At 39.1% G+C, this 27337-nt stretch overlaps 1 protein-coding gene across 2 annotated transcripts in view; it reads right to left on the reverse strand.

The window, feature by feature from the left end:
* The window catches only part of GRID1 (glutamate ionotropic receptor delta type subunit 1), a 472653-nt gene that overhangs the window by 269229 nt on the left and 176087 nt on the right, over window positions 1-27337 (reverse strand). For both annotated transcript variants that reach the window (XM_056495390.1, XM_056495389.1), the window contains exon 3: window positions 12575-12859. In XM_056495390.1, coding sequence (XP_056351365.1) covers window positions 12575-12859 — 285 coding nt within the window. The remainder of the gene's footprint in view (window positions 1-12574; window positions 12860-27337) is intronic.

Below are 27337 nucleotides of genomic sequence, written 5' to 3' on the forward strand. Positions count from 1 at the left end.
CAGAAAAGCTGTGGAAAAGCCACAGGGATGTGAACACCATGTGGTGACCAGAAGGTTATGGGCCACGAGTGTAAACCTGACACATGAAGGCCAAGTGCAAATTACTCTGACTGATAAGAACAAGATGCATTAAAGTCTGATCAACTCATGGGATCAGGCTTATGATTGATGAGGACATGTACATGCAATTGTGCTTGGAAGGAGTGTTTGTAAATCCTTCTCCATGAGGGCCTGCAGTCTCTGGACAGGTTAAACTGATATATGGAAGATTCCCTTAAATTTCAGTAAAATTAAGTCTTATCACGTTTTTCAAAAAGGTCTTGGTAAAAATGTATTCAAAAGGCAAAATAATGTCTAGACTAAGCTCTGAGATTGCTTTAAACGCCAATGAAAATTGGTCACCTCCTGAAACTCCAACTACTTCCCCTTGGCAATTTAAGTTCACAGCACAGAGATGAAGCATCTTGCCAACTTTGGTGGTCTTTAAGCTGAATGACCATTTGGGTGATTTTAATGATATTTAGTACCAGTAAGTCAAGTTCTGTAAGAGACACCCCACCATGAGATAGGCTGTGGGCAGAGTCTTGTGTCTGACAACATGGCTACATCCTACACAAGATTTTCTAATGAAACACTCACTTGTGCTTGAAACATTAACATGTTTCAAATAAATAAACTAGGAATTAACATCACACATTACCACTTCTATACAATTACCACAGTAATTAACAGCAATAAACACTAAATGTTTAAAATACTTCTTTCAGATCATTATCAGAGTCTTTAGTTTTTCCTTTAAATAAATAAAGAAAGATATTTTCCCCTAACACCATATCTCTTTAACACATAAAGAATTAGCTAAATAGAAAGCAGCCATCCTCCCACCCAAGACATATGGGAAAACAAAGATATTTGCATATATCCCCACAGGTCTCCTTTTGCTTGCCAATTTCCAGTCTTTAAATCATTATTAAGGGAAAAAAGCATTTAGCTGCTTATTTTGGTTAGTGTGTTCTGCTAAAGAGAATACTCAAATCGATATTTTTTATCTTTTTTTTTTTTTTTTTTTTTTTTTAGATTGGTAACACAAATAAGAACATTCATAAGAGCATGTTGATCTAAATATCTCCAAAATCACTCCCACTCACATGCAAAAACCATAGGTACTCTTACCTCCTCATTTTCTAATCAATCCATGACAAAAACATGTCTCTACAGATGTCTGCAGAAGCAATACTTGAAAAACAACAGTGACCACAACTTGGAGGAAATTCAACTAGGCTTTTTGTTTTCTAAACGATCATTCAAAATCCCCAAATGATTGTCTAACACTAACTTTCATAATTATTAAAATCCAAATATGTAATTAGCTATTGTTTTGCTAGACAGCAAGGGTAATCCTTCTTCATGTATTAATATTAAAAACCTGATATGAAAATGCAATTCTTTCCTGCAAAGGGTCAGAGCTCCTCAAGCACTCCCCCCTGCCTGAGGTGATTATTAGTTTTGTAAGGATGTTCCTTTCCCTCAGGTGGCACTGCCAGCCCCTCTGCAGCAGTAGGGTCTCAAATTTGTTTGGTTTTATTATAAAGTGATTTTAAAATTTTATGAAATCCCAAGCAAAAGAAAAGTCCAGCTTCAGAGGAATTTAAAAATGTGAACAAGAGAAAGTTAGATCTTGCATTAACCATGATTAAATTCAAATATTCTTGGCAGATCCTAAACCAGCACAATAACTACTGTAGACTCAGGTTTTTGGAACTCTTGTAGAGATGGTTTACTCCATTCCAATCCACAATACAATATAAGAATAACAATGAATCTTCCTAACATCAGCTGAGGAAGATGAAACTCAGAAGGTTAATTAGCACACAAAAGGGATTAAACACTGAAACATTAGGAAAAAACCCTTTCCTGAGCAGCAGCACTCACTACTCCTGTGACTCTGTGTCTGATGTTTGGATTACCTCGTGTTTAACAATGTCTGATTAAACCTTTTGGTACCCTTGGATGTTCTCTAAGATCCTTTTCTTCTGTAAGGTGCTGATGTCAAACCTAAGCAAGCATGAGCTGCTGCTTAGGTTGATTCTTTGGTAAGAGTCTGCAATTAAGTTCACAGTGCAACCTTCTGCACAGCAGGAGTCTGGAGCTCTCTCTTGCCCTCATCACCTGTATTTCCTAAACATATAGAACTTAGAAAAACATATGGATTTCAAGGAAACTTTTCACTCAGCTTCAAGCTAGTGGCACATCATCCCTTACATAACTGGAGAAAAAGAAATTAATAAATTTTTCATCTTTATTATTTAAAGCAGCTCAGTGCAGATTAACTTAAATAAGAAAATAGGTCTCAGACTTAAAATTAATGTTCCTTTTCTCCCTCCTCCCAAAAGTAAAGTTTTTAGCTAATTTTTACACTAGTTTGTTTTTGGTTTGTTTGGGTTTTTTTTAATAAAGTGCAGTGGAATTGCCATCTTTACCACAGCTAAGCCCACAAAGGAAAACAGACAAATCTCACTGCTAACTTTGTAGTTTTCTATCTTGCCACTTTACAAACTGGTTGGCTGTTTTTTTTATTCAAGCACAGCATGTTATAAACCATCAAACACCTTTCTGATGTACCCACCTGAAGAAACTCTTACTGTTTTCTGGCATAACCAAAAAACATAACCAAAAAACTTTCTATCCAAACCAGATCCAAAGGGACCTGGCTAAATAACAGGAATCCAAACAGGAAGCTGATGATCTGAGGTTCCCCCAAAGCACTTCCAGCCCTAGTGTCATCACTGCCATTACACCAATGTCACCTCCCCCTGAAGCCAGTATCTGGTTACTGGGGGTTGCTGAACTTGCCAAACTCACTTGTCTTTGGGCTTGCAGGCTCTTCTACTATCACTTGGACTTTTCTTTTTTTCCTGTGATTTAATTAGGATTTGAGAGAAAGAAAACTTAAATACACCTGTCATAAGCACTCAGTCAAACCCACTAATTGGCCAATAATCCAGCATTTTAAATGTTCCTCTTTCCTTGCCTCCCACCCTTCCCATTGCAAGGCTGCCCTTGTTATTCCTATTTTAGTACTGTAATATATTGTTTCACTTAATTACAGCTTGTCCAGACTTATATGGCTGCACAAGATGGGAGAGAATAAAAGATATACAGCACCACAAAGGGCTCCCACAGATACTTCTTTATACAGCAAAGCCACAGTATGTCACCAAATGCTCCTTGCTAAATAGGGATAGTTCACTCTGAGTGGTCCAAACTACTTTTAAATAATTTGATGAACTCATATGTGCTTCTATACATAAGACAATCATTACAAAGCATCCTTAAAGCAGAGCAACAGGAAAAATCTTCACTGAAAATAAAAGCAAAGTGCTGTTCCTCCAGCCAAGATTTCTATGGCACCACAAGGGCCTGGTGGGGTGTCCAGTTAGGTGTTGGTGCTCAGACTGTGCTGACTCATGAATACAATGCCAGAATTTGACCTTTAATTATTCTTCCACAGCAGGAGGGATTATTATCCCTATGACAAAACTAAATGACAGTTCCTTCCTGTAAAGATTCCGTCATTTGAAGGAGAAAGGTGATTACAGAGAAATGTTGGTTCTAGTTAATGGGTTATTCCTTTTTTAACACAGTTCCCTTGACGTTATTATACAGCTTTTGGAAGATGAGATATGTCTTAATTCCTGTTAATGGCAATGTCAAATATTAACACAAGTGGGCCAAAGCAAAATGACTTTGAGAATTACTGAGGAACTGCATTAGGACAGGTGAGATCAGTGGGTTATGGCCTGTTATGCAAGGAAGGCATTTTATTCTTCAGGCACTGGATATTGCTTGGTCCATTGGTATAAACACAACAACCATTCTTCTGTTGCACAGTTTCTTTATTTTCCTGACTCCCCATGCATGCTCTGCTAGAAGATACTTTGCTGTTGATATAAAAGCAAACAGTGGCTAGAAGCAGAGCAGAGGAAATCACTCTGATTTAGATGATTTCAGCTGTAGATTTATCCACAAAGGTCTGGCTGCTGCTGATGGATGAGGCAGGGTGCTGGGAAGGTGCCAGGGATGCCTGGAGCAGGTGATCTTGGTGGTCATGGTGCAGTGCTGACAGGACTGTGCAGCTCTGAGCAGTCTGGAGCACAAGTGCTACGAGGAGCACTGAGGGAGCTCCCAGTGTCAAGGCTCAGGGAGAGCTCCTCTCCCCCTGCAAACACCTGAAAGGAGGCTGTAGCCAGGTGGGGGTCCACCTCTTCTACCAAGGGGAAATGGCCTCAAGTTGGATGAGGGGAGGTTTAAATTGGATATTGGGAAAAACCTCTTCACTGGAAAGGTCAGCAAGCTCCAGAAAAGGCTGCCCAGAGAAGCAGTGGAGCTGGTGGAGTCACCATCCCTGGAGGCATCTAAAAGACCTGTAGACATGGCACTTAGGGACATGGTTAAAATCTGGGCTTTATGATTTTAAAGGTCTTTTCCAGTCTAAATGATTCAATGAAGTGGGGACTAACAATAGTTCCTGACCCCACAAGACATTCCAAATTGATGAACTCAACTTCTGTCTCCAAATAGTGTGACAGTAGCTGTTGCCATTTAGTGCTCTCCCATCACTGGGAATAATCAAGGAAATTATTGCAAGGGATGTCCCAGCTCTATTTTTGTCTCTTTCTTGAAGCCCTCTGCAATTCTCCTGTATGGCTTTGTAAGAAACAGTGTATTTGACTTGGCTGCTAAACCAAGAGACACTAAAACAAAATATCCAGTACTAAAAAAGGATCTCTGTAGGACTCAATGTTCCCCAGTAGTGAGACTAATCCTATTTACTCAATTTGAACACAAAAAAGAATGCATTATTTCCACTTAAACAAATGCTATAAGATTACAAATATTAAATCACTCACCAGTAGAACTCAGACATTCAGATTACATTGGTAATGGGCTCTGACTCTGAAAAATCCAAACTTTGAAGCATTTTTTCCTCTGCTTTTTATTTAATTTTTACACTCTAATGATGCATTTTCTCCTAAAATGATTGAAATTACTCTTAAAATAACTCCCAGAGCACCAGATCCAAACATTAAATATATGAGAAGGTAAATGCAGAAGGCATATAAGGCCCACACAGCACAATTCAATGAAGAGCAAAATTCTGCCCCCTTCACACATCTCTGGCTTGGAGGTGAAATTTATGCAGCTGTGGACAGATAGCCAGACATTAAAAATTATTTGGACAGGGTGCTGAAGAAAGCCAGCAAACCCACAAAAAGGTTTAGCCATAAGAAAAATAGATAAATAAAACACGGGATTTAAATACAAGAAATGCGAGAAGGAGAAGGAATGAGATTTCTGTCTCAATAAGGAAAACAGAAAGGGTGGGAAGCCACATCAACTCTTAACTGGGTAAAACAAACCACAAATAATGTCCAAATAGGAAAGAACCCAAAGAAGTCCTGCCCATAGTGGCATCAGAAAGATTATTGGCAAAGGCACAAGAGGAGCAGAGGAAATAGGTTTCCTTGATTCTGTATATGGACTCATATACACATTTACACACACAGGTGTACACACATGCCTGTATATAAATACACACACTCCTTTACTATTTTTCTTGAAATTCATACATAAATATCTAACTATATATATTTCTGTATCTAAATCTATCTATATATATGTGTGTGTGCGTTTCCATATATATATATATATATATATATATATACACACACAGATGCTTTAATGAAAGCCAGTAGGGATTGGGAACTTATTCAAAGCTCATTGCAAATTGAGATATCTGAACATATTTTCTCAGAATGATGTCCCTGCCTGAAGCCCTCCACAGATCCTCCAGGACAAACTTCTGCCTTTCTGTTCAATTTCCAGCTATGCTTTTATCGAACAATTTCTATGTGGATGTGTAAACATTCAGTCTCTAACAAATCTGACCTAAAGAGACTCTTCTTGAATGGGGTCCTCAGATTCCCTGCTCAAGTACACCAAATCATCCTTACACTTCTCCTTGTCCTTTTCACACACCTGAACAAACTGTTTAGCTTCATGCCATCGGTCTAAACTCAAGATCTATCATCAGTCAGGGAAAGAAAGTCAAGAACTTCTACAGATGACATCTACAATTTTCAAAGACCTCTCTCTTCAAAATGAATTAATTTGCACCCTCTGGTTCCATGCTGCTGAAGTCTGCCCTTTCTCTTGACAGTGTGTGATGTATTATTCTGTTTCAGAATACAAAAGGCAGGGGGGGCAGGGAACAGAATGACCAATAGCCCCTAGTTTCTACACCTGAAGACTGGCCACTAAAATTAAACAGAGTGTTGAAAAAGAGACAGTAAAGAATGAACAATGAGAGCTTTCAGGACTAGATTAATAATCACTTTTGACCAGATGACTGAGCTGAAAAACTGATGGAAAACTGCTTCTAATAATGCCTTTCATTTCCCTTTCTCATCAGCATCCACCTAGATAGAGACTCCTGAAGTCTTTTAATATATCAAGTGATTTTAAAAATATCTATTTTGAATACAGAGTGCAAACCTTCTGTTCTGAAAGTGTTAGCACAGGGGATTTTGAATTTTCCAAAAGATCTTGCATCATGTCTTTGAGAAACATTTTTCCAACTATTTGAAAGCTCAGAATTATTTCCTGAACTTGCCTTAAATTTATGAGCTAGACAACATGCCTGAAACTGCTCAAACTCTTAGTCCAGAGATCTCTGACTGGATTTTGCTACCACTGAACTTTACAGAAGAATAAAGGCTGTACCATAACTTCAAGATCATTTGTGTACCACATCAGGCATTGCCCTGGAAATGGGAAACACTGTTTCTCTGCTCATGCTCATGCTCCCATACCTTGCTAGGGATTATGGGGGGCTAGAGAGGGGGAAATCTGACTGATACCTTAAAAAACAAAATACTAAAAGTAATGTATAAGTAATAATTTGAAGTGAAATCGACTTTCTTTAATTACATTTGGTGTTATATACTGTGATGCATTACTAAATAAAAAGAAATACCATCACAAATGACAAAAATCCATGCTTAATTTAAGCAGACCAATTACTTTAAGTGCTGCTACAGTCAGAAAAGTGATTCAAGGATAAATATGGGAACACAATACCATTTCTTCAATAGCTTCCAGATCAAATTCAATGTAAAAGTCAAAAGGTCAATTTTTTTTCTCTACTCATAGTATCACAAACTCCCTGTTGGACTTGGAGAACCTGGCTGATCTTTCTTTCCTGGCACCCTCTGCAGCTGCAATGAACATCACAAACTAAAAGACACAAACTTTTTACAGGAAAGTCTTCATTTTTCCAGGCAGATTTTCTATTAGCCTGGAAACTAGACACCCAGTATGCAGTTATGCCTGAATAATTAGGTAATGCAGAAATTGCATAGAATAAATACTCAGATAATTCTGTTCCTTGTTGAGTGAAAAGGTGCTTAGCCCCAGTCTATCCCTCCTCTTTATCACCCCATACAGCAGCATCAATGCAGTGATGTCTGAGGATTCCCTCCCTCAGTGATTGCTGCTGCAGGCTGAAGAGCATAAAGAAGTTACATTTCACTGCAGCAGGCTGCTTAAAATCTATATATCTTACTATGAAAACAGCAATCTCAATTCAAGCTACTCCACAACAGTTCCAGCTGGGATGCACCAACCAATTGGAAAAAAAACCAGGTATTTTTAATAACAGATGCAAACTCTATCAACACAGCTCATGCAGGAAAAGTCAGACACTTTCTGGTAGTGTCAGATTTGCTGAACAGGCACCTACCAGTACATGTGCAGTTGGCTCAACACCTCAGGTGTCAGATTGCCTGTATTTACATTAAGCAAGGCATGCTCACTGGAAATATAACAGCCCCAGTGATGCAGAAGTGGCTGTCTGACAGCTGAAATCATGACATAGAAAGCAGAAGATAACTTATGTTATAAACAGACAGGGATAACAGAAAATGTAAAGCAAGTAAGGTGAGAGTAGCTCATATACAAATGCTCTGCATAGCTTCTTTTTTGTTGTGACAGTCAATGTTTCACATCACAAGTGATTTGCAGAGTTCCACATGGATTGTGCAAAAGCATGCATTTCTCAATTTTCATTACAAATTAAATAAATGCAAGGGTAGCAGCCTGCACAAAGGGATCTTGACAAAAGACAGACCATTGCAGGATCAATATCTTGTAAAATTATTAATAGCACAATTCCTGTAATTTACAATCATGGCTGAGGCCCTTGACAGGCAGGATTTGGAAATGAAACTGCCACATAATTGCTGTGGGAAACACAACTTCCCACAAAACCAGTCATATTGAAAATTAAGTTCTTTCCATATAGCAAGACTGATCAAGTAGCATTCAAAGTTAATGCAGCATCAATGTAAAAGAATAGACCTCTAATCGTGGGGGGAAAAAAATTAGAAATCAATAACTGTGCCTTGGGGTTTTTCCCCCTGCAGCAACCAAGCTTCACATATAGGTTTGGAAGGTCAAATATTCTTCAAAGTTTCTTCTATAAAACTTTTATACAAACTTTTCTTTGGCAGACAACACTCGCTTATTGACACCAAAACTTAAGAATATTACAGCTACTTTTCACAGGTCTAATACCATTTTCGTTGACAAAGTGGACTCATAAAACACCTCTAGATTATTTATTGTACCTCACATTTTGTAACATAGATATGCAGACATGTATGAAAGAAAACAGAGTCCTAATCTAACTACAGAGATAAAAAGTGTTTTTCAGTAGTAAGGCTAATCTAGTGAAAATATAGCTATTACTCACATTTATTTTCAGAAATATGACTTAATATTCCCCATTGTTTTGATTTTCATATCCAGCCTCCAAAACCATCCTCAAATCTAACCACACATCTGTTTGTTTGCTCACCCTAGAAGCAGTTTCAACTGTTTATTTCCCAACCTCATCTTCTGGTGGGTGGCACCCACTGCTTTTAACTGACAGTCATTTTACAGCTTGGTAAGATTCTTTATGAAACTTGCCCCACCACCAATTTTTCTGTCAGAAAATTTGATTATTGATGCTTCTTCATCCAGAAGGTCAGCAAAATAAAACATTCCCAGCAGGCCTGTGCACATTGTTGCAATAGATATAGAGGCACAAAAGATAGTCTTGTAAAGGAAAATTCAAAACACATCAGCACAGCTGAAGCCTCTTAGGATGATACAAGAGATCAGAATTCTGTTGCAAGTTCTTTTAGACCTGGTTCCACAGAGCACCATCTGAGAGCCACTGGCAAACTAGGGGCAGCTGGTTTTTTCATTAAAATATGAATGTCAGTCTCAGCAACCTCCCAGCATGATCAATGGGGAGCAGGTTTCTGTGCATCTTCTGACCATAAATGAGAGAAGTGGAAAAACAAGGGCTAAATCATGAAGTTGCAGTATCTGTATTAACTCACATCTTTCTTATATAAGTACAGGGGAACTAAATGGATAATTATCAACCAACCTTCCCCCTATTGGTACAGCTCAGTTGGAATCTCTCAATTTCTTGTTGTAGACTTTAAGGCATTTTGCTGGAAAGGACCATATCTTTTCACTGAAGTCATGCATACATTTTTATCTGTCATTTCTGTGTAAAACAAGGCATATTTTATTGCAGCCACAAGAACAATAGGGGCTTGTTAGGCTGTTCAGAAACTACTCTGTGTTTCTAATAGCCAAGTTTGTTACTTTTCCACAGAAATTATAGTTCAAAATGTGTGTCAGAGAACGGACAAGTAACAACTTTAATAAGTAACTTTTAGCTTCAATGTAACACAGCAATGCTATAAACGTGGGACTTCTTTAAATTGTGCAATGCTATTTTGTCTTCAGAAAATCTGACAGTTTCCACAAGGAGGACACCAAGGGCTTTTAGAGATCAGCAAATGAACAAATTAAAACACTACTCAGAGGAATGGTACAACTTTCAGAGACCATGTAGAGAAGGACCACTTATTATAAAAAATGACAAAAGCCCAGTGCTGGCAACTCTCTGTAGTCACAAATTCATCCCCTGCCTCACCATGGCCAGCAGTGACCTCCTGCCCATTGGGTGCTGCTGGAGAAGCAGAGGTAGGGCTCTGTGGAAGCTCAGTGCTGAGGAAAGGGCCATGCCCTGGGAGCCAGGCATCTGTTAGGAGCTCAGCATGCAGTGTCCTGGGAAGTGGGTTATTTATTCTCTCTTCACCAATCCACACCCAGATCTGGCAAGGTTCAGTTGGCTTCTTTAAGGAAACACCTCCCACCAAATTCTTATGAAAAAAAGTTATTCTAGTGGAATTAGCATAAGATGGATGTTGCATCCATGAGAAGAAGAGGAGGAAAGAGCACATGGGCAGCTGCAATGCACACCACACTACCCACTGGAAGGAGCAGAATGCCTCTGGCAATCTTCCATAACTTTAATGTCTTACTGATACAGCCTGTGCCAAATGGAAAAGATAAATTTGACCATAACTGAATTTAGAGGTGAATTAAGGGTTTCAGGATTTGCTACTGAGATGTTAAGTCTTTGCAAATTAAAAAAAAAAAAAAAAAAAAAAAAAAAGACAAAGGAACACAGATGCGTCACTGGAATAATGGATACCATGGTTCAGTCAGCAGGCGGGCTAGTAGGGGAAATAGGTAATCACAGTTTGCACATTGAGCATCTGGGCTGTTTCTAAGACATCCTTGTAAAAAATAATCCAGATCATTTTCCCCCCCCTTCATTCTTGAAATAACTGTTAGAATAATTTTGACTCTTTAAACCCAATCATCTGCTAAAGAGCAACCTTCTCATCACTACCACAAGGCCACCAAAAGAGCACCTACCATGTACCTTGTGACTTCTGCTTTCAAAGTATTCACTGTTCAAGCATTACAGAGGACAATAATTACAGGACAGTTTATTTGCTGGGTTACTAGATTTTTGAGTCTACAGATTAGCTCTACAAGCATCATGGAACTCTTCTCATGCTTAAAACAATTCCATATCGTTAAAAGGATGTTACAGTCTCAGTTGATTTCCTGCTTAAAACCATCCTCATCATTGTAAATGTTCCTGTTAAAGAAACATCAAACAACTATATAGCAACTCAGAAGAGCAATCTGCCCCAAAGACTTTCAGAACTCTTTTAAATTCAGCATTGTTGTTTTTTCCTTCAGTTCAGTTGTTGGGTTTTGGGGATTTTTAAACCAGGACTAGCCAAACTTCAATACCAAAGATGCTATTTCTCTCCAAAAATCCGATAGTATTGGGAGAATGCAAATAAAGATTTATTTTGCAATGGTAGAAGACACATAAAATCTAAACTACATGCATAGACATACATAAGATTATTTCTCCTGCTGCGATTTAACCTTAAGTTTTCTTTTTATATTCTGTTCATGGTAAATCACCACATCAAAAGATTATGCACCACATTTTAAAGCAGAAGTGTTAGCAGGGTTTTAAAACATACCATAGGAAATTTATTTTCCCCATTACAGATCCTATATCCTAAGACAGGAGTGCTGAATATACCACAAGTTAAACATATGGAACAGTGTTCATATCAGTTGAGCAGGGGTGGCGGGGGGGATATAAAAAAGAAGTAAACACAGCTCTCTTTCCCTCTGAGAGCCTGGTACAATGAGGGATTTGAGGGTTTTTTATTCTTTATGCCTATCATAAGGTACCTGGGCAGAGATTCTTTTTCCTCAAGTTTCAGCTCAAAGAATTTTGCTGAAGGAAATGTATGAGATTTAGTGAAAATGCTAACTCTACTTTCCAGTTTAATGCCAGGAATATCACTGTGAAATTTAGTCCAGATACAGAATAGTGTGAGGAGGCATGTGAAAAAAGTAGTATTTCTTGTGAAAATTAGTTTTTAAAGAGAATGGTATTCAGCTTTGATAGAAAGTGTTTTCTGGAGCAGGTAGAGACCATGCTGAACTTTCTTGCACACCTATGTGACCCCTGCTGATCGATGTCAACCCCTGATTAATATTTTACTGAAAAAGTGTGAGATGATTTAAACTTTGTCTGGCTGGGTAGGTGTTGCTAAGCAACTTTGCTCCTTGTCTGAGAGCTAGTCTTCACAGCAACCTTTCCTTCAAGACAAAGACCTGCATCCACTTGAAACACATCCTTCCTCTGCCGGTGAAAAGCCCAGCAAGTCATATTCCACCCTTCCCGCTACGTTTTGCTCCTCACCTCCCAGTTATGAAAAAATGAACGTGTGGTTAGGATACTGCTGGGAGCCAAGAAAGCAGCCCTTGCTCAGGCTGCCCAAGGACAACGAATTATAACAATGGTTAAACACCTGCTGGAGACGCGATGCTTTGCAGAAAGCATGTTTTCAAAGAGGTGTTGCCTTCTTGGACCAAGAAGTCTTTCCTATTCTGTTTTGTACGTACTGCCCTATATAACTGCAGTGTTTCTTTAAATAAACTCTCTCTGCTTCTCCATGACACATCCTTTTCCCCGCTCTCCTATAGCCTGAAATGCAGCATGAACATAACGAAGAAATGCCCGTAACGAAGAAACGCCCGTAGTGAAGAAGTGCCGTTCCCTTACCGTAGTCGCTGTCGTAGAAGACGATGAACTTGTGCCAGCGCAGCTCGGTGACCAGCTTGAGCATGACGTCGTTGAGGCGCACGGGCGGGCGCGCGGCCAGCGTGTACTCCTCGTCCTCCAGGCTGGGGTTGAGCTGGCAGGCGGTGCGCGGGGAGCCGCCCGCGCCGCGCTGCACGAACAGGTGCGGGATGTGCATGGCGTCCGTCAGCGACTGCAGCGCGCTGGCCGACGCGCAGCCCGTCGAGGTCACCAGCGCCAGGATCCCCAGGGTCATCAGGTCGCAGGCTGCGGGAGACAAGACGAAGAGCAGAGTTTGAACGAGCTCGGCGAGTCCTTTGGCAAACCTAGATGCTAAGAAGGGAAGGAGGAAGGTTTTGCCCTTGCTGTCGAGGCAGGGCTGAAATGATTTATGTTATGCTTTCAGCTGAAGCCTTTCAGAGGTGGGTCCTGAACCTTTACAGTAGGAGCTGGTGTCTGCAATCTGTCCTGATACGCCAAAGTTGAGGACAGATAACATAATTACTGCCAGTCCATGAGACAGCAGCTGATGTGGATGGAGATTACGGCCCTTGCTTCAGGTCAGCCCTAGTGCTTGCAGGAACTGAATTCCCATTTTTTTAAACTCACTTCACTGCTTTAACCCCTTAATCCTTGTTGGGTACATTGGATGAAGATTTCGGACAAGAAAGAGCGATTTCCATTCCAAGGATTTGCCTCATACAGCAGAGTTTTGAAGGATTTTTTTAAATTGATAAAAAAAATTCACCGTGTGTCTCAGAGCAATGAAGAAACAACAAAGGAATTTTTTAGAGCCAAGACAACCCATGAATGACTAAACAATTATTAGCAACGCTGTAGCTATCCTTAAAAAGATCTGGAAAAGCACGTATCATTTAAAAATGCAGCATATACATTTGACCCCATCTGTTTTTGAGAATGAAGCATTATTCTCAAGCTGACTTTGAAACACAGACCATGCAGAGGCCTGGGCAGTCTGCTAGGCTGCTCAAGACACCCCACATATCATGTCCTTCCCAGGACTTCTCCAGATAAGGAAACCTGATTCATCTTCAGCTGCAGTTAGAAAATATTTCCAGCCAGGACCCTCAGCAGCCATTCAGTCAGCAGTGGTGAGAAGACTGTGTAAGACTGTAAGGCAGCCAGTGATGCCAGTTTTTACTAACCAAGTGAGTATGTGGCAGCCAAGTTGGCCCTGGGAGCTCAGCACAGGAGAACCTCATAGGATAGGCTGGCACCAGGAACTGCCTGCTCCACCTTCAAAGAGGGCTTCAAAGGGGCAAGCTCAGGGGCTCAGCAGCTTTTCAGACCCCAACAAGCACCTGCCCAAGCACAGCCTGCCCACAGGAAACCCTTGCTCCACAGCCCTGTGCAGTCTGCACAAGCTCCTTAACAGTGCATGAACCAAGAGCCTCTGGGGTGCAACTCAGAGCCCCCTGGGACACACAGAGAGCTGAGCAGGAAATTCAGCTTCCAGCTGGAGAGGGGAGGCTGCCCGTGCTGGTGCTGCCCCCACAAGGAGTGCACAGGCTGGGGGACTGCCAGCTCCACATCAGGGCTGGTGGCAGCAGCTGACCTGTGGCCACACTGCCACTGACCTGCTGCCTCAGCTCCAGGGGAAAGGCAGAAAAGAGAACACAATCCATTAAAAGCGTTTATTTATCCTCCTCTAAACACTTTTAAGTATATCTCCACTATCAGAGGCCAGAAAGTCAAAGGAAGTAGGTTATGAATGATTAATAGTAATTAACAGTTAAGTATCAATTAATATTAATTACATAAAGCCTCCATAATTAAATACATAACTGTTTCTCACACAAGCAATGAACCACTCCACCAAAAATCTTCTTAGACCAGAGAGAAAATAGATATATTTCACTTTGATATGGGATAACAGAAAGAAAATATTTGATCTTCTCTGTGCACAGAATGTTCAACATGTATCCTGATGCAAAAAAGATGAAGAGCTTTTAAAATTATTTCCTTGATGGTCTTTACAATAAACATATGTCAGCTGCATTATCTAAATTTACTCTGTGTTGATTATAGTTATATGAAATCGTTCTTTGTTTTTCTTGAGAGCTGACCTGATTTAGCAGCAGGGAGGCATTGTATTTGCCAAATGCAAGACCCAGGTTTGGGAACAGATTTGATTTCCCAGGCTTCTTGCCAGAGAAAACTGAACATGTCATACAGGTAATTTATTTAGTCACAGTAGGGGAGGGAACAGAGAAGTGAGAACAGAGGGACAGAACAGCAGAGCTGAGCCATAAACCCCTGCAGAGATCCCCAGCCAGCAAGCTTTGCTGTCACCAAGGCTGAGAGCAGCAAGCCACACGGGGCTGTGGCAGAACAATTTACTTGCAAACCAGACAGAAGGAGACAAAAAACAAAGCCCTTTCTGACGGGAGGCTGCATTCAGAGAGTCACTTATTTGTGCAATTCAGAGCTGATCACCAGTTGTATAACAAGAAAAACCTTCATTCAGTGACTGGCACTAATCAAAAGCTGCTGCTTATGAGCAGCAGAAAGACCAGAGAGGCGACAGATCACAGCAAATGGGTCCCCTTATCTCCCAGCACAGCCCACCAAACACAGCTGAAATAGCTCAGCAAAGACCATTTCAGCTGAGGCATTCTCAGTGTTTTGTAGTTTGTGTCCATGGGTTAGATTGAAGAATTAGTCAATATGCTTCCACATTCTGATATTTTTGTCGATTGATTATGTTCTGCCTGGAAGCATATGCTACTTAGTAAGTGTGTGTTCCTCTTGCCTCTCTGTTTTGAGATAGCAGACAATAAAAACTGGAATGACTAAAGAAAAAAAAAAAAAGTTTCACGTTTTCTGAATTGCTTTCTTTAGTCAAATTACAGAATGTGAAACAGAACATGTCATTTCTAATAGAAGACTTTCATTACACAAAAATACCATGGATTCTAAGAAGTTCAACATCTCCACAATTATTGCACTGAAGGGGGAAAATAAGCTTTGACCACATAAAAAAAGGAAGTATTACTGTTTACATGAGTAACACAATGGGGAAAAACAACATAACAGACTCCATTAAGAAACTCATTAGCTCTTAAGGCATCTCAAAATTCCTTAGCAAGGGAACGTTCAAGGATTATACAATCTTGGGAGAAAATTCTGGTGGAGAACTTTTTTTTTTTTTTTTTTTTATTAGGATTCCCCCCACATTCCTACAATTTCTTGCACAGAAAACTAACATTAGAAAAGAGAAGCAATTTTCTGTTTAACTTCACAGTAGCTATAGATTTGCAGGACTGAGTAAATGGCTAATTCTGTCTATCAGTTGCAGTTTCAGAAGCATTCAAAAGAATGTGCAATTTTTACATAAAAATTTCATTGCCCTGATTTTGATTTTATTATGAGCTGAATACATTTGATTTGAAATGCTTTGGTCCACATCAAACTACCAACAAAATAAGGGAAATGGGAATCAAAACACCTTGAGAACTTCAGTGAACTTCAGCTACAGTTATGGTAGTATACACTTTATATTCTTATAACTAAAATGTTTCCATATTCATTTTTGTTGCAGATGTCTTTTCTCAGATAAGTTTTAAGAAAAAGGTTTTTAAAGTATTTGTTTCACAGTTGAAAAGACACAAATGTTCTGGAAATCCTGTCCCAGATTTTACTGCTATTTAAACAGAAATAGATATTAGTTTACTGTGCTGAGCATTACTTCACCACTTCATTTTAAGAAGATACCAACATCATACAAACCATACAGTAAGAAATGTGCAGTCTAACATGATAAAAACATGAACATCATCATACCTAAAGAATAAATCTTCATTAATCTATTTGGGTTAATTAAATCATGTCATGGTACTTGTTCAATGTTGGCCCCCATCAACAGACCATCACTAAGCTTATTCTTGGATTTCACTGAAGTCTCCCAAATTATTGATTAACCCTGTTTGTAATTGTTCTGGTGAAGTATCTCTCCTAACCTGTTCTTTTGAAGTCTGTTTCCAGAGATGCCCTTTTACACATCTGCTTGGTATTTTACATCTTGAACTGTTATTTCCACCAATGTTTCACAAGACACTGCCTTCTTCTCCATCTATTGCCTCTAATTTTATTCTCACATCACAGCAATATATACAAAACTTCCTGATTCTGTGACCCACATCTCTTACTCCAGACACATTCCATTAAGAGCACACTTAAGCCTGAAAAATAAGCAATTAATTTTCAGACTTTGCCTTATCCACATGACCCTTATCACTGGGACTCCTAGTGGCACATGAGACAATGCAAGACTTCTATTTTACTTCATCCTTCAGGTCTTGCATTTCTACCACTGCTTCCTGTAGTTCCTGATTCTGAAGACAGGTATAGATGGCAAAATTCTGACTTGGCACCATCTTCATGGGGATATTTGCATTAAGGGCTTTATCTCAGATCTCTGTAATGAAATCCCTCTCTCTCCAAACCACTGGGGATTAAAATCCTCCAAGATAAACTGTTATCTTGCTCCTGGCAATGTGACAACATAACCATCTCTCAGACTCTCTTTCAGTGATTTCCTATTATCAGAAAAGGGTAGAAACTTGTCCCTTTGTTTCTTCCATTATCTACAGAGTAGCTGCCAGTGTAATTTCAGCTCTAACAATATATCCACCTACTGGCATTCACACCACCTCTTCAGACTTCAATATCTTTCTGTCTCTCACTTCTGGGCACCACCATCCTGCCCACTCTGGACACCCTTTCATATTTAATAAATCCTCTTCAAGTTTTTAGTTGAATTTTTTCCTTCTCTTTTAGTTTGACTAACCCTTAGAAACTCTTTACTGCACTGCAAATAGGGAATCATCCAAATCACAAATAACTTGCATTTTAAAAAAATCACTGCCTGAAAATTGAAAGGCTGTTGCCTTTCTGCTTGGAAAGATTTTCAAAGGAAGGAAGATAACTTCAGACACGCTGTATTACTCTGCAATGAAGTGATTAACTAAGTTGGCACTTAAGTGTCTGTGATTAGGTTTGAAAGCCACCTTCCTGCTGAGACAAGGGACTTCATGCTTGCCTCAGTACTACTGCCTCTGTCAATCTGGCAGAAAAGTAATTTTTCACATTATTTATCTTTGAAAACCAGGAGGAAAAATGTTGTCACTAAAACAAAGTTTAGAGAGCATAGCAGATTCTGGGGGAAAAAAACTCTGGTTTTGGGAACCTAAATCCTAATATTCCATGAGATTATCAAGGCCTCTAATATCTACTGAAAAGTTCATAGTTATCAGATCTACCAGCTGAACTAGCAAGCAGATGCAGAATGTCATGTGCTATATACAAACAAACTATTGTATTATTTATGGGCACAAAATTTAATTAGCAGTTTAGATCATTAGTCAAATTATAGATAAACAGAGACATGTAAAATTTTGGGGTGAAACATTAGAACAACCAAGAGTCCAGAGATAAAAATGTATCAGTTTGGAAAATTGTGCTTGAATCAAGATGTAAGGTCTGGGAGAAACACACCCACAGAGATATTCTCAAATTAAATGGGAAAAGTCCTTCTGGGAGGTTTGTTGGAGCACTGGAATGAGATAGAAAAGACAATGATGCAAGGAGAAAGACTGCATCCATCAAGCAATATTACAAACTCAAGAGGATGCTGATACAATTCTTCCAGGTAAAGTCAAAATAGCACAAACCACAGAAGTGTTTTTACACATATCTAAGCAAAACCTGAATGTTCCTGCTGTAGTACATGAGAAACCTTCCATGAAGTTAGGGCACAGTCCCACAGATGATTCAGTCATCCAGAAAAACGGCAAAAGACTATTAACTATCTACATTTTACTCCTCTTTGGGCCTCAAAAGGCCTTTAATGCTTTTGTGCAAAACCAGCTGATCAGGCAGAAAAAATGATAGAATAATCCCATCTATATAACTGAGAATGCTTTTATTAAAATATTGATTTATACAATGATTCTCCTATTATTGGTGTATTAAGAACAACATTAAAATTAGTTATCTAAGCACTCACTGAACCTCATGCTTCACTAATTGGGGTTGCCTGAAGAGTAATTTATTTCTTGCTTCACACTGTATGACATTTCTTACTCTTCAGCTTCTTTCCTTAACTGAGAAAGGCAATTCATAATGAGTTTGCATCATTTGCACCTAATGACATGCTATGCAGTTGTTCTTTCTTTGGATACTCAGCAATAAACATATTTTTCTTTGTTTCATTTCTGTAGGCTTTTACTAACCATTATGTTCTATACTCACACTATGCTTCTACAAATAACAAAGAATTTATTATTTTTATTATGAAATCTACACAAAGCTATAGTTGCTTGTCACATAATGACTAATACAAAGAAAAGATAAAGGCAGACAGCAAAAACCTTTTATGTAGCACTTTTATTGCTATATCACCTTATATGTAGTGAAGATGGATATTTCCTGTTCCATTATCAAAAGAAAATACATCTTAGAACAAGAAAGAAAATTCACAATTTCGTCTCTGTGGTTTAATTAAAAAAAAAAAAAATAAAAAAAAAAAAAAATCAAACCAACCAAAGTCCAAAAATACCTCAACTTAGACATGTCCATTTTTCTGATAAAATGCTTGAGAACAATAAATATTCCCTCCTTCCTCTCCTTCTGAGAAAGGGCAGGACAGGTGTACCAGTACATTCATACATTAGTGTGTGCACATAAGAGTTAGAACAAACACTATGTCAGAATATGTCTGACAAAGCAGCATCTGAAAAACATCTCAAATGCAAGGAAAGCATGAAGACTTAAAATGCTTACCAAAAAATTTTGGAAAGCTTGCTTCTAAAGTTCATCCCCCAGTTTTTGGGCAGTCTTTCTGTTGTTTTTCCAGTATTCCAGGAGGAGGAATAAGGCAATAAGCTGCTGGGCTCAGCAGCTGGCTCCATCCTCCAGGCTCAGGGGCTGACAGGGGCTCAATGACACTGCTCAAGAGAAGCAGTTCTTAGATCTTCAGCTTCCTTTCAACACCAGATTTACAACCTGGTGTCTTGTGGGCCAATTCTCAGCATGTATAAACTCTCAGAGCTCCCCTGGCATTACCAGAAGTGTCCTTTACATCTAAATAATTGCCACTGTGCCTTGTTTGCTCCATACCCCCTTGGCTCAGCATTTTCAGTACACTGTCATTGCTGGCTGGCACACACACAGACAGCTTTTGGTATGAAGGCTGCAAAATGCTTTCATTTCATAGGACCTATGATGAACACCAAAATGGCATAAATCCTTTCCCTAACATTCACATTAACTGCAACAATTGGAGATTTAAAGCAATATCACTGGAAAGACAAACCAAACAGGCAGTTTCTGTGCAGGACAGCATCCCTTGTGTCAGTGCTAACCCACTAAAACCACTAACTGCCATCCTTGAAAAATTAACCAGGAGCATGAAGAGGAGCAGTCTAGACCACTCTTCTGTTTGCATTTATGCAGACAAATGCATTATTCCAAAATGGTAAGTAATATACAACAGAGAATAAAAACTAGAGTTGTGGTTTTCATTTAATTTATGGGAGTGCATTAATAACTCCCTTCACTCTTTGATGGTCAAAATAAAACACCAAGCACAAGTAACACACTGCTCTACTGACAACTCAGTTTAGTTTCTGCACAACTGAGTGATGCCATCAAGTGGTCAACAAATGCACCAGTTGTTTTCCAAGTAAGGTTTTTGGGTTAATCTTCACTGAACACGCTGCATTTTGCATGGAAAAGCTACTGCCATGAAATTGGCAAAAAGCACAATCCACTGATAAAATGCATTAATTGAGAGCACTAGTGACAGATAAGAGATGGCCTTGTTTTGCCAAAAGACAGCTCTGGTACTGCTCTCTAGCTCCTCCTAAGAAGGTAGGAGTCTCTGAGAGCACAAACAGCCTTCTAACTGCTTTAGAGTTGATTCCTACTATTGGTTTTGCAGTTGGATGGATCTAGATCACACCAGGAAAGACTACATAATGTAGGTATTAAAAGTATTTAAATTAAAAATAAATAAAAAAAAAAATAGCATTGTGAGTGTTTGAGATTGTGCAACATCCCAGAATTTATACCTTTTCTAATTTTCTCAATTAATAATAAAAAGATCCTTAAAGTAGCTAAATAGAAATTTGATGATGTAGAAATTCTGCAGAATAACTGTACTTCTGTTTTCTCAACAAAATGTAACTCCATTAGTGAAGACTTTCTATTGGAATTGTAGTTTGGCATGATTAAAAATGTGAATAAGCACTTCTGGTAATTTTGAATAGTGCATGGTTCTACAAAACTACACATTAATCACAATGGCATCAATACTATTTTAAGGCACTAGGTGGAATTGAATCAGCTTTGACTTTTTTTTCTTTTTCCCCTTCAACACTAGTTCTGAGGTAGAATTAACTGCAAACCATCTCAATTATTCACAGGACATAACTGCTTTTCTGAACACTGCATATTTGATCTCTGTTCTTTGCAAGTTCTTCAATAATTATGTTTTCTTTTGCCCTTCAACACAGAATGAGCTGCACTTTCTCACCCTCTGCTTTTTTCACCAGTCTTTCATGACAAGCCAATGACACAGAAGTATTTTTTACATCCTTGTTAGCATTCTGCAGGGATGCCTGACTTTGTTGCCACCTTTGGGACTATTATACTTGTACATGCTGAGTATTATTTTAATGTCAGTGTAGCTCAGGCTCAGTTTGAGCATGCACAAAAGGAAAACACAGTCCTGCCATCAACAAAAAGCAGTCATACAGGGAGATTCCAGATAAGCTGATCAAACCTCCCATTCTTTGGTACTGAGGAACACATTTGGAATTGGAGCAGCATTGACAACCAAGGAACACATTAGCCCTGCCTGCCTATCTAAAGCTATCTATGCACAAATAAGGCCAACAAATTTCCGTTTGGGGGGAGGCTTAAACTCTTCACCTCTGCATCACACCTTAAGCTGAAAGCAGGAGGGGATGAGCACCAGCCTAAGCCTCCTCCCCTCCTTCTGCACTACTTACAAAAGATTGCTGTTGTTTCCCCAGCACGTTAGGAGCACGTGCCACTCTCTGCACATCCCACTCACACAGACATTTTAAGCAAACCAAAACAGTGATGCATGATCTTCCCAATCTGCCATTGTGCTCACTGAAGTGCCTGCTTGAAGACAACAAAGTCAAACAACCCCAAACTTCTCTCCAAAGCAACACATTACATCCTCACACTCCAGGGCAGACTCTGGGGCACACACAATGCTATTGAGGCTACTGCAATACCAGAAACAAAATGATATGAGGCTCAAGGTAAGCTCCCCAAGGCTACCATTGTCTCATGCACAGACAGCAAGTTCCACACTCCAACAAGCAGCTCCAGAAATGCACACCCCTACAACTTTATCCTTATTGTCCTATCCATAACCTTCCCCCTCCCACAGCTGCTACTTCTAGCAGCAAAGAGGACAGTGGTATTACATAAGGCAGAGGAGACACCAGAAATCATCACACAGCCAGGGAAGCACAGCCGTGGTGAGGAGCCCACTTATCTAAACAGCATTCATTTATTTATGCCAACTGCTGAAAGACTTGCAGTGTTTATGAATCTAGCTGTGACTCAGGATGTATTTATAGTGTATTTATCGACAAGCTTTAGGGGTTGATCTATTGAAAGATCTCTGCAATGTATCACACACTTACAACTGCATCCAAAGATTATGCAAATATCCCAAGCCTAGCAACAGCCTAAAGCTGCTATGTCATTTTCTAAAATCAACTTTAAAAGGAACACTTTCTCCTTTCCCCACTCATGAAAGACATAACAAATGCCAAAATTATTTTTGCTCATTACTAAGGAAAGGTTCCTGTCCTCACTCAGCACTAGTATTCGTGATATAAAAACCACTTTGCTTGCAAATCTCAAATCCCCCATGGCCATCCAGTGCTATAAACTGGGTAGCATTAAAACACTGCAAATATGCATTTCCAGTTTTCCTTTTAGCACTTGCCACTGAATAACATCAGACACCACACAAAACTTTTTTAACACCTACAAAACAGCTTTAAATTATTAGAGTATTATTTTGAATTTCTCTCTCTCCTTCAGCCCTGCATGAGACAAATCAGGGAAAAACACCAAAATTCACAAATTGTCAGGAGTTCTCATCTGAATACAAGAAATTAGCCAGTTGTTCAAATGTGTTTAACACCTGGTAGCTCCCACTGTGAACCTGAGGGCAGATTTTCAAAAAGCCTCAACATTTACACACTTCCTTACCAGGGGCTGCTGCAAGACCAGGCCTCTTGTTTTGATGTTTAAATGAGACCCGACCTCTTGAAAGTTTTTCCCATTTTCAAATAGAATTTTTTTTTTTTTTAAACTATGTCAGCCTCTGTCTCTGAGAATAAACAGGTATTATACTGGCATAACCAGACTTACCTCAAACCAACAGAAACACAGACTATTTCTTTAATATTACATTATTAAAAATTGTTTAAAAATAAGCCTAATTACAACTTGCAACAAAGATTTCTCTCCACGTGAAAGTCACTCTATTGTAGACACTAATTCAGACTCATCTAGAAGAAGCCACATAGAAAAGATCTGCTTTTCAAACACCTCACATTCCACAGGAAGATATTGCTCCACTTAAAGGCTCTACTTTCAGCTGTTGTACAATTCCTTCAACTGCATCTGATTTCAGCAACTAGTAACTACATTGTATATATACAACATATTTATATATTAGCAGAGTGGATAGATAATACAGGATAACTCAAGCCCTGGGACATGATCTATACAGAAATATTGTACTACACTCTTATTAGGTCCTACTTAGGCTTCATTACTGAGAACACTTAACTGGATGTTAAGTTTTATGTTTGCATTCATATAATTTCATTATATAACACCTTCAGGTAGTTTTCTTTCATCACAGACTAAAGTAACCAAAATAATTTTGCCCCTGTCCTCTTACCACTGCATTTGAATGTATTCTACACAAGAGCAAGAGAACCACTACTGCACTGTGGTCAGAGAAACAGTTACTGAAACATTATCACATGGGGATGAGTAAGGAATTGAATATTGCACTGTCCTGAATCTGTTTCTACAGGGCTTTGTAACATCAATAACCAGTGCTCGTGCAAGGAGTTAAACACAGATGGAAGGAAAATGCTTAAACTAACAAGATAGACATCATAATGGAGAAGCTAGTGCCTAATTTCAAGCTGGGCACACAGAGATTGGTTTAAGGAAAGGAAATGAAGCATCTCAAATATAGAAGCAGAAAGAGCAGGTCAAAAAAGGTTCCTGCTTTCATATATCATTTTTTTTCACGGGTTAAAAAATTATGTAACTAATTAGAAAAGTGAATTTCTAATTAAAAGTTCAAATGAGGAATTTTTGTTTGTTTGTTCATAGGTCACCAGCTTCTCATAAAGGCATTCATGATTGGATCATAAAGATTTTCTAAGAATATGTATTATGGCTGTATGCTCAAGTCATATACCAAGTAAAAAAAAATCAAATGTTAGAAAGCCTCAACATCTAGAGCCCTCTTGCAAGCCTCACATTGTCCCAAGCATCAGGAAATTTTACTCTGAGAGACACTAAATTTCTAGACTGATAAAAATCAAGTTACAGCAGGATGCCACAGACAACACAGTGTCAGCTTGAGAGCCTGACAAGAGCCATGGTATTCCCTGCAGGCTGAGCTGGGCTTGCTTCAGTCATCATTGAATGATTGTTATCCTCTGATTTCTTCCCTTTTTACTGCACAGCATCTTTATAAAATCACTGTCTTGTCCAGAACATATGCTATATACACCATTTAAATTGTAACATTCTTCACAGCATCTTTTCTTTTCTCATAATCACTGAATTGTTTTCTTAAAGCAACCTGACTACAAGGTAAGGGGCTGCAGGGAATCACTGCCCAGGCCTGACAGTACATCAGCCTCTTGTCTTACAGATAATAACCTGCACAATTGACACTGTGGGCTTTTGAAGTTTCCCAAATCTCTCCAAAAGCGTGGTATTGCCTTCTGAGGTTAAATGCCTAGAGACATCATGAAGGTACAGCCCCAGAGCTCTACACTGTAGCCTGGTTCTGCAGACTTGATGGGTACTGTTAGCTCTCCAACCTTCCCAATTTACTTCAAATGACCATTTCCCAAGGATCCAATTTCATGAGCATTAGGCCAGAAGACATTTGTTCATTCAAGGATCTCTCTCTAAATACATACCACAGATGTAGGAAACACCTTGCCCCTCTCACATCACCTAAGGTGAGTTCCACACAGCTCTTGAGTATTTCCTATAGCATTAATTATACATGCAGTACTATGAACCACTTGTATTTTGGACCTGATTCATCCCAGTAACTAACTACTATGAAATCCAATAAATTTATTTCCTCACAGGTTGAAACTATTTTGTGCAACCAGGAAAACTGCTCCTGGATAGACATGTCAGCTGATTTCTCAGGGGGGCTTTTGTCACAGAGGCTCTTCATTTTCACATGCTAACAATATTTTGACATAGTCCCAATCTACATCTTGAGACTGTCTGTCTGTCAGACAATGACCTTGTATATTTACTAGTCTTGGAAACTCCATGGAGACCACTCTTATTTCATATATATATTTAGACTGACAACCATTTCTCAGTTCTACACAAGAAAAGCAATTTTTTTTTTTAACTACAACAACAGGTTTCCTTAGCTGTAGAGCCCAAGGCACAATATATTATCCCCAGCCACAGTACCAACAGAAGGTGTTTATGAAGCCCAAGACTAAAGCAGAGTTAAAGTCTGGGGGAAGCCTGGCTCCTTGTTGTACACTTTACACAATTATATCTAGGTGTAACAAAGGCACATCTCAGATGCTCCTTCCTCACAGCCCTCTCCTAGTGCAGGGTGGCTGCACATCCCAGACACAGGCTGGAAACCCTGGAGACCAAGGGCAGCATCCACTAGAGGGACAAATTGCTTCCTCTGTTCCCTGAGCTACAGCAAAGGTGTTAAAGTGAGCTGCAGGATGGGACCCTGCTGAGCAGGGCAGGCATTGCTCTGCACATTTAGGGCTCCACCGCACAGAACCTGGGCAGTCAGAGAAAAACACATTTTCTCACTTCCCCTCCAAGTCCCTTTCCAGTCTAAAAGACTGTGCAATTAACAAAAGGCAACATCTCACTTGAGACTTTCCCAATTTCCTTGGTCCTCTGTGCATGCAGGAGACTGCACTGTACACTTGCTCCTGTTAGAAAAAGGGGGTTCTGAACAGCAAAAGTGCCTTGCATATTTTCCCCAATTTAATGATTCATTTGATTAACTGCACTGAGCACAGTTAATCAGGTAACTCACAGGACTCCAGTGTCTTTGAACATCAAAACTGAATTAAAAGGTTATTGTGAGCAACACCCAAATATATCAGCTAAATTGTCAGAAAGGCTCCAAAACAGAAAGGTAGGCAATGGTCAATTTGTAGACTAATTGTAGAACACAGAAATGCATAATGAAAAGAAAGGCAGTGTCTTCTGTGCTCTCAATACACTTTTCTGTTTTGCATTAACTGTAAAACAATTTTCATATTTTGTGAATATACCCCTCTAAGATTCAGCACAAGACATTCAGAATCCCATCAGCTGAACTGCACTAAGGCCCAGGAACAGGCACAGACTCCTCATCAGGGACCTGGGTGCACACAGAGACCCAACAGACAAGCAGCTGAAACATCTTTGCACCCCACAATGTGCAGAAGCACTAGGAATCAAATGTGATCCAAAAAGGGCAGGTAATTTGAAGTGACAAATTAATAATTAAACCTTGAATTTCGATTCAGGTAATGCCTTTTTTGAAAGAAAGAAATAAATTGCAATCTAAATATTGGGGGGGGGAGGGAAGAAATAAAAATGAATTTTCAAGGAGTCATATGGATAATTTATGCAGATAAATTAATGATAGCAAGGTCTAATTTCATTCATTTTGTGTGGTCATTTGCTTGTTTCTTTTATTTGTGTTCTTCCTGAAGTACTTGCATGAAGCATGCAAATGCATTCTGTTGGAGTGGTTAATACAGCATAAAGAGAAATACATACTTGTCATCTCATTTCAGGCCCTGCACAGCAGAATCACATGTTAAATTATTTTTGGCTACTAAAAGTAAAACAGGGCAGATGCTATAAAAAGTAAATGACCAGAAATCTGAATTCCTATAAACTATTTTTAATGTAAATAACTGTCCATGTATCCCTTTACAGTCCAGGATCATCTCTCTTCTATTACAAAGTATGACACAATATGGATTTGCAGCCATCTGTCACAGTTCCACTGAAAGGCCAGGGTAAAGGATTTTGAGACAAAATTTTGGGGCCATTTTTTGGAAGACGTTTTATCCCCCAATTGTTCCTTTATCAGAGGTCAATATTGTACTTGTGTAAGCAACACCTTCATTGAATTCACAATATTGAATCTATTAGCTAGCTTGGCTTGTCTAGGCCAGTGTCTTTTCCATATCTGTCACTGACACCACACCAATCTCTCTAAAGCTTTTACAATCTTTTGCAGACATACACAAAACCAAATTCCTATTAGAGAATATTGTTCAGAATATTGTCATATTCATTGGCTTTTGTGCTGAAGCACGAGGATTTAAATTCTTTATAATTTCTTAATCCTATCAAGTATACTTGTGCATTTTCTAATTATCTGTATAGAGCCTAATCCTTACCAAAGAA

Source organism: Oenanthe melanoleuca, chromosome 6, assembly GCF_029582105.1.
Source record: "Oenanthe melanoleuca isolate GR-GAL-2019-014 chromosome 6, OMel1.0, whole genome shotgun sequence".
NCBI classification, from domain to species: Eukaryota; Metazoa; Chordata; class Aves; order Passeriformes; family Muscicapidae; genus Oenanthe; species Oenanthe melanoleuca.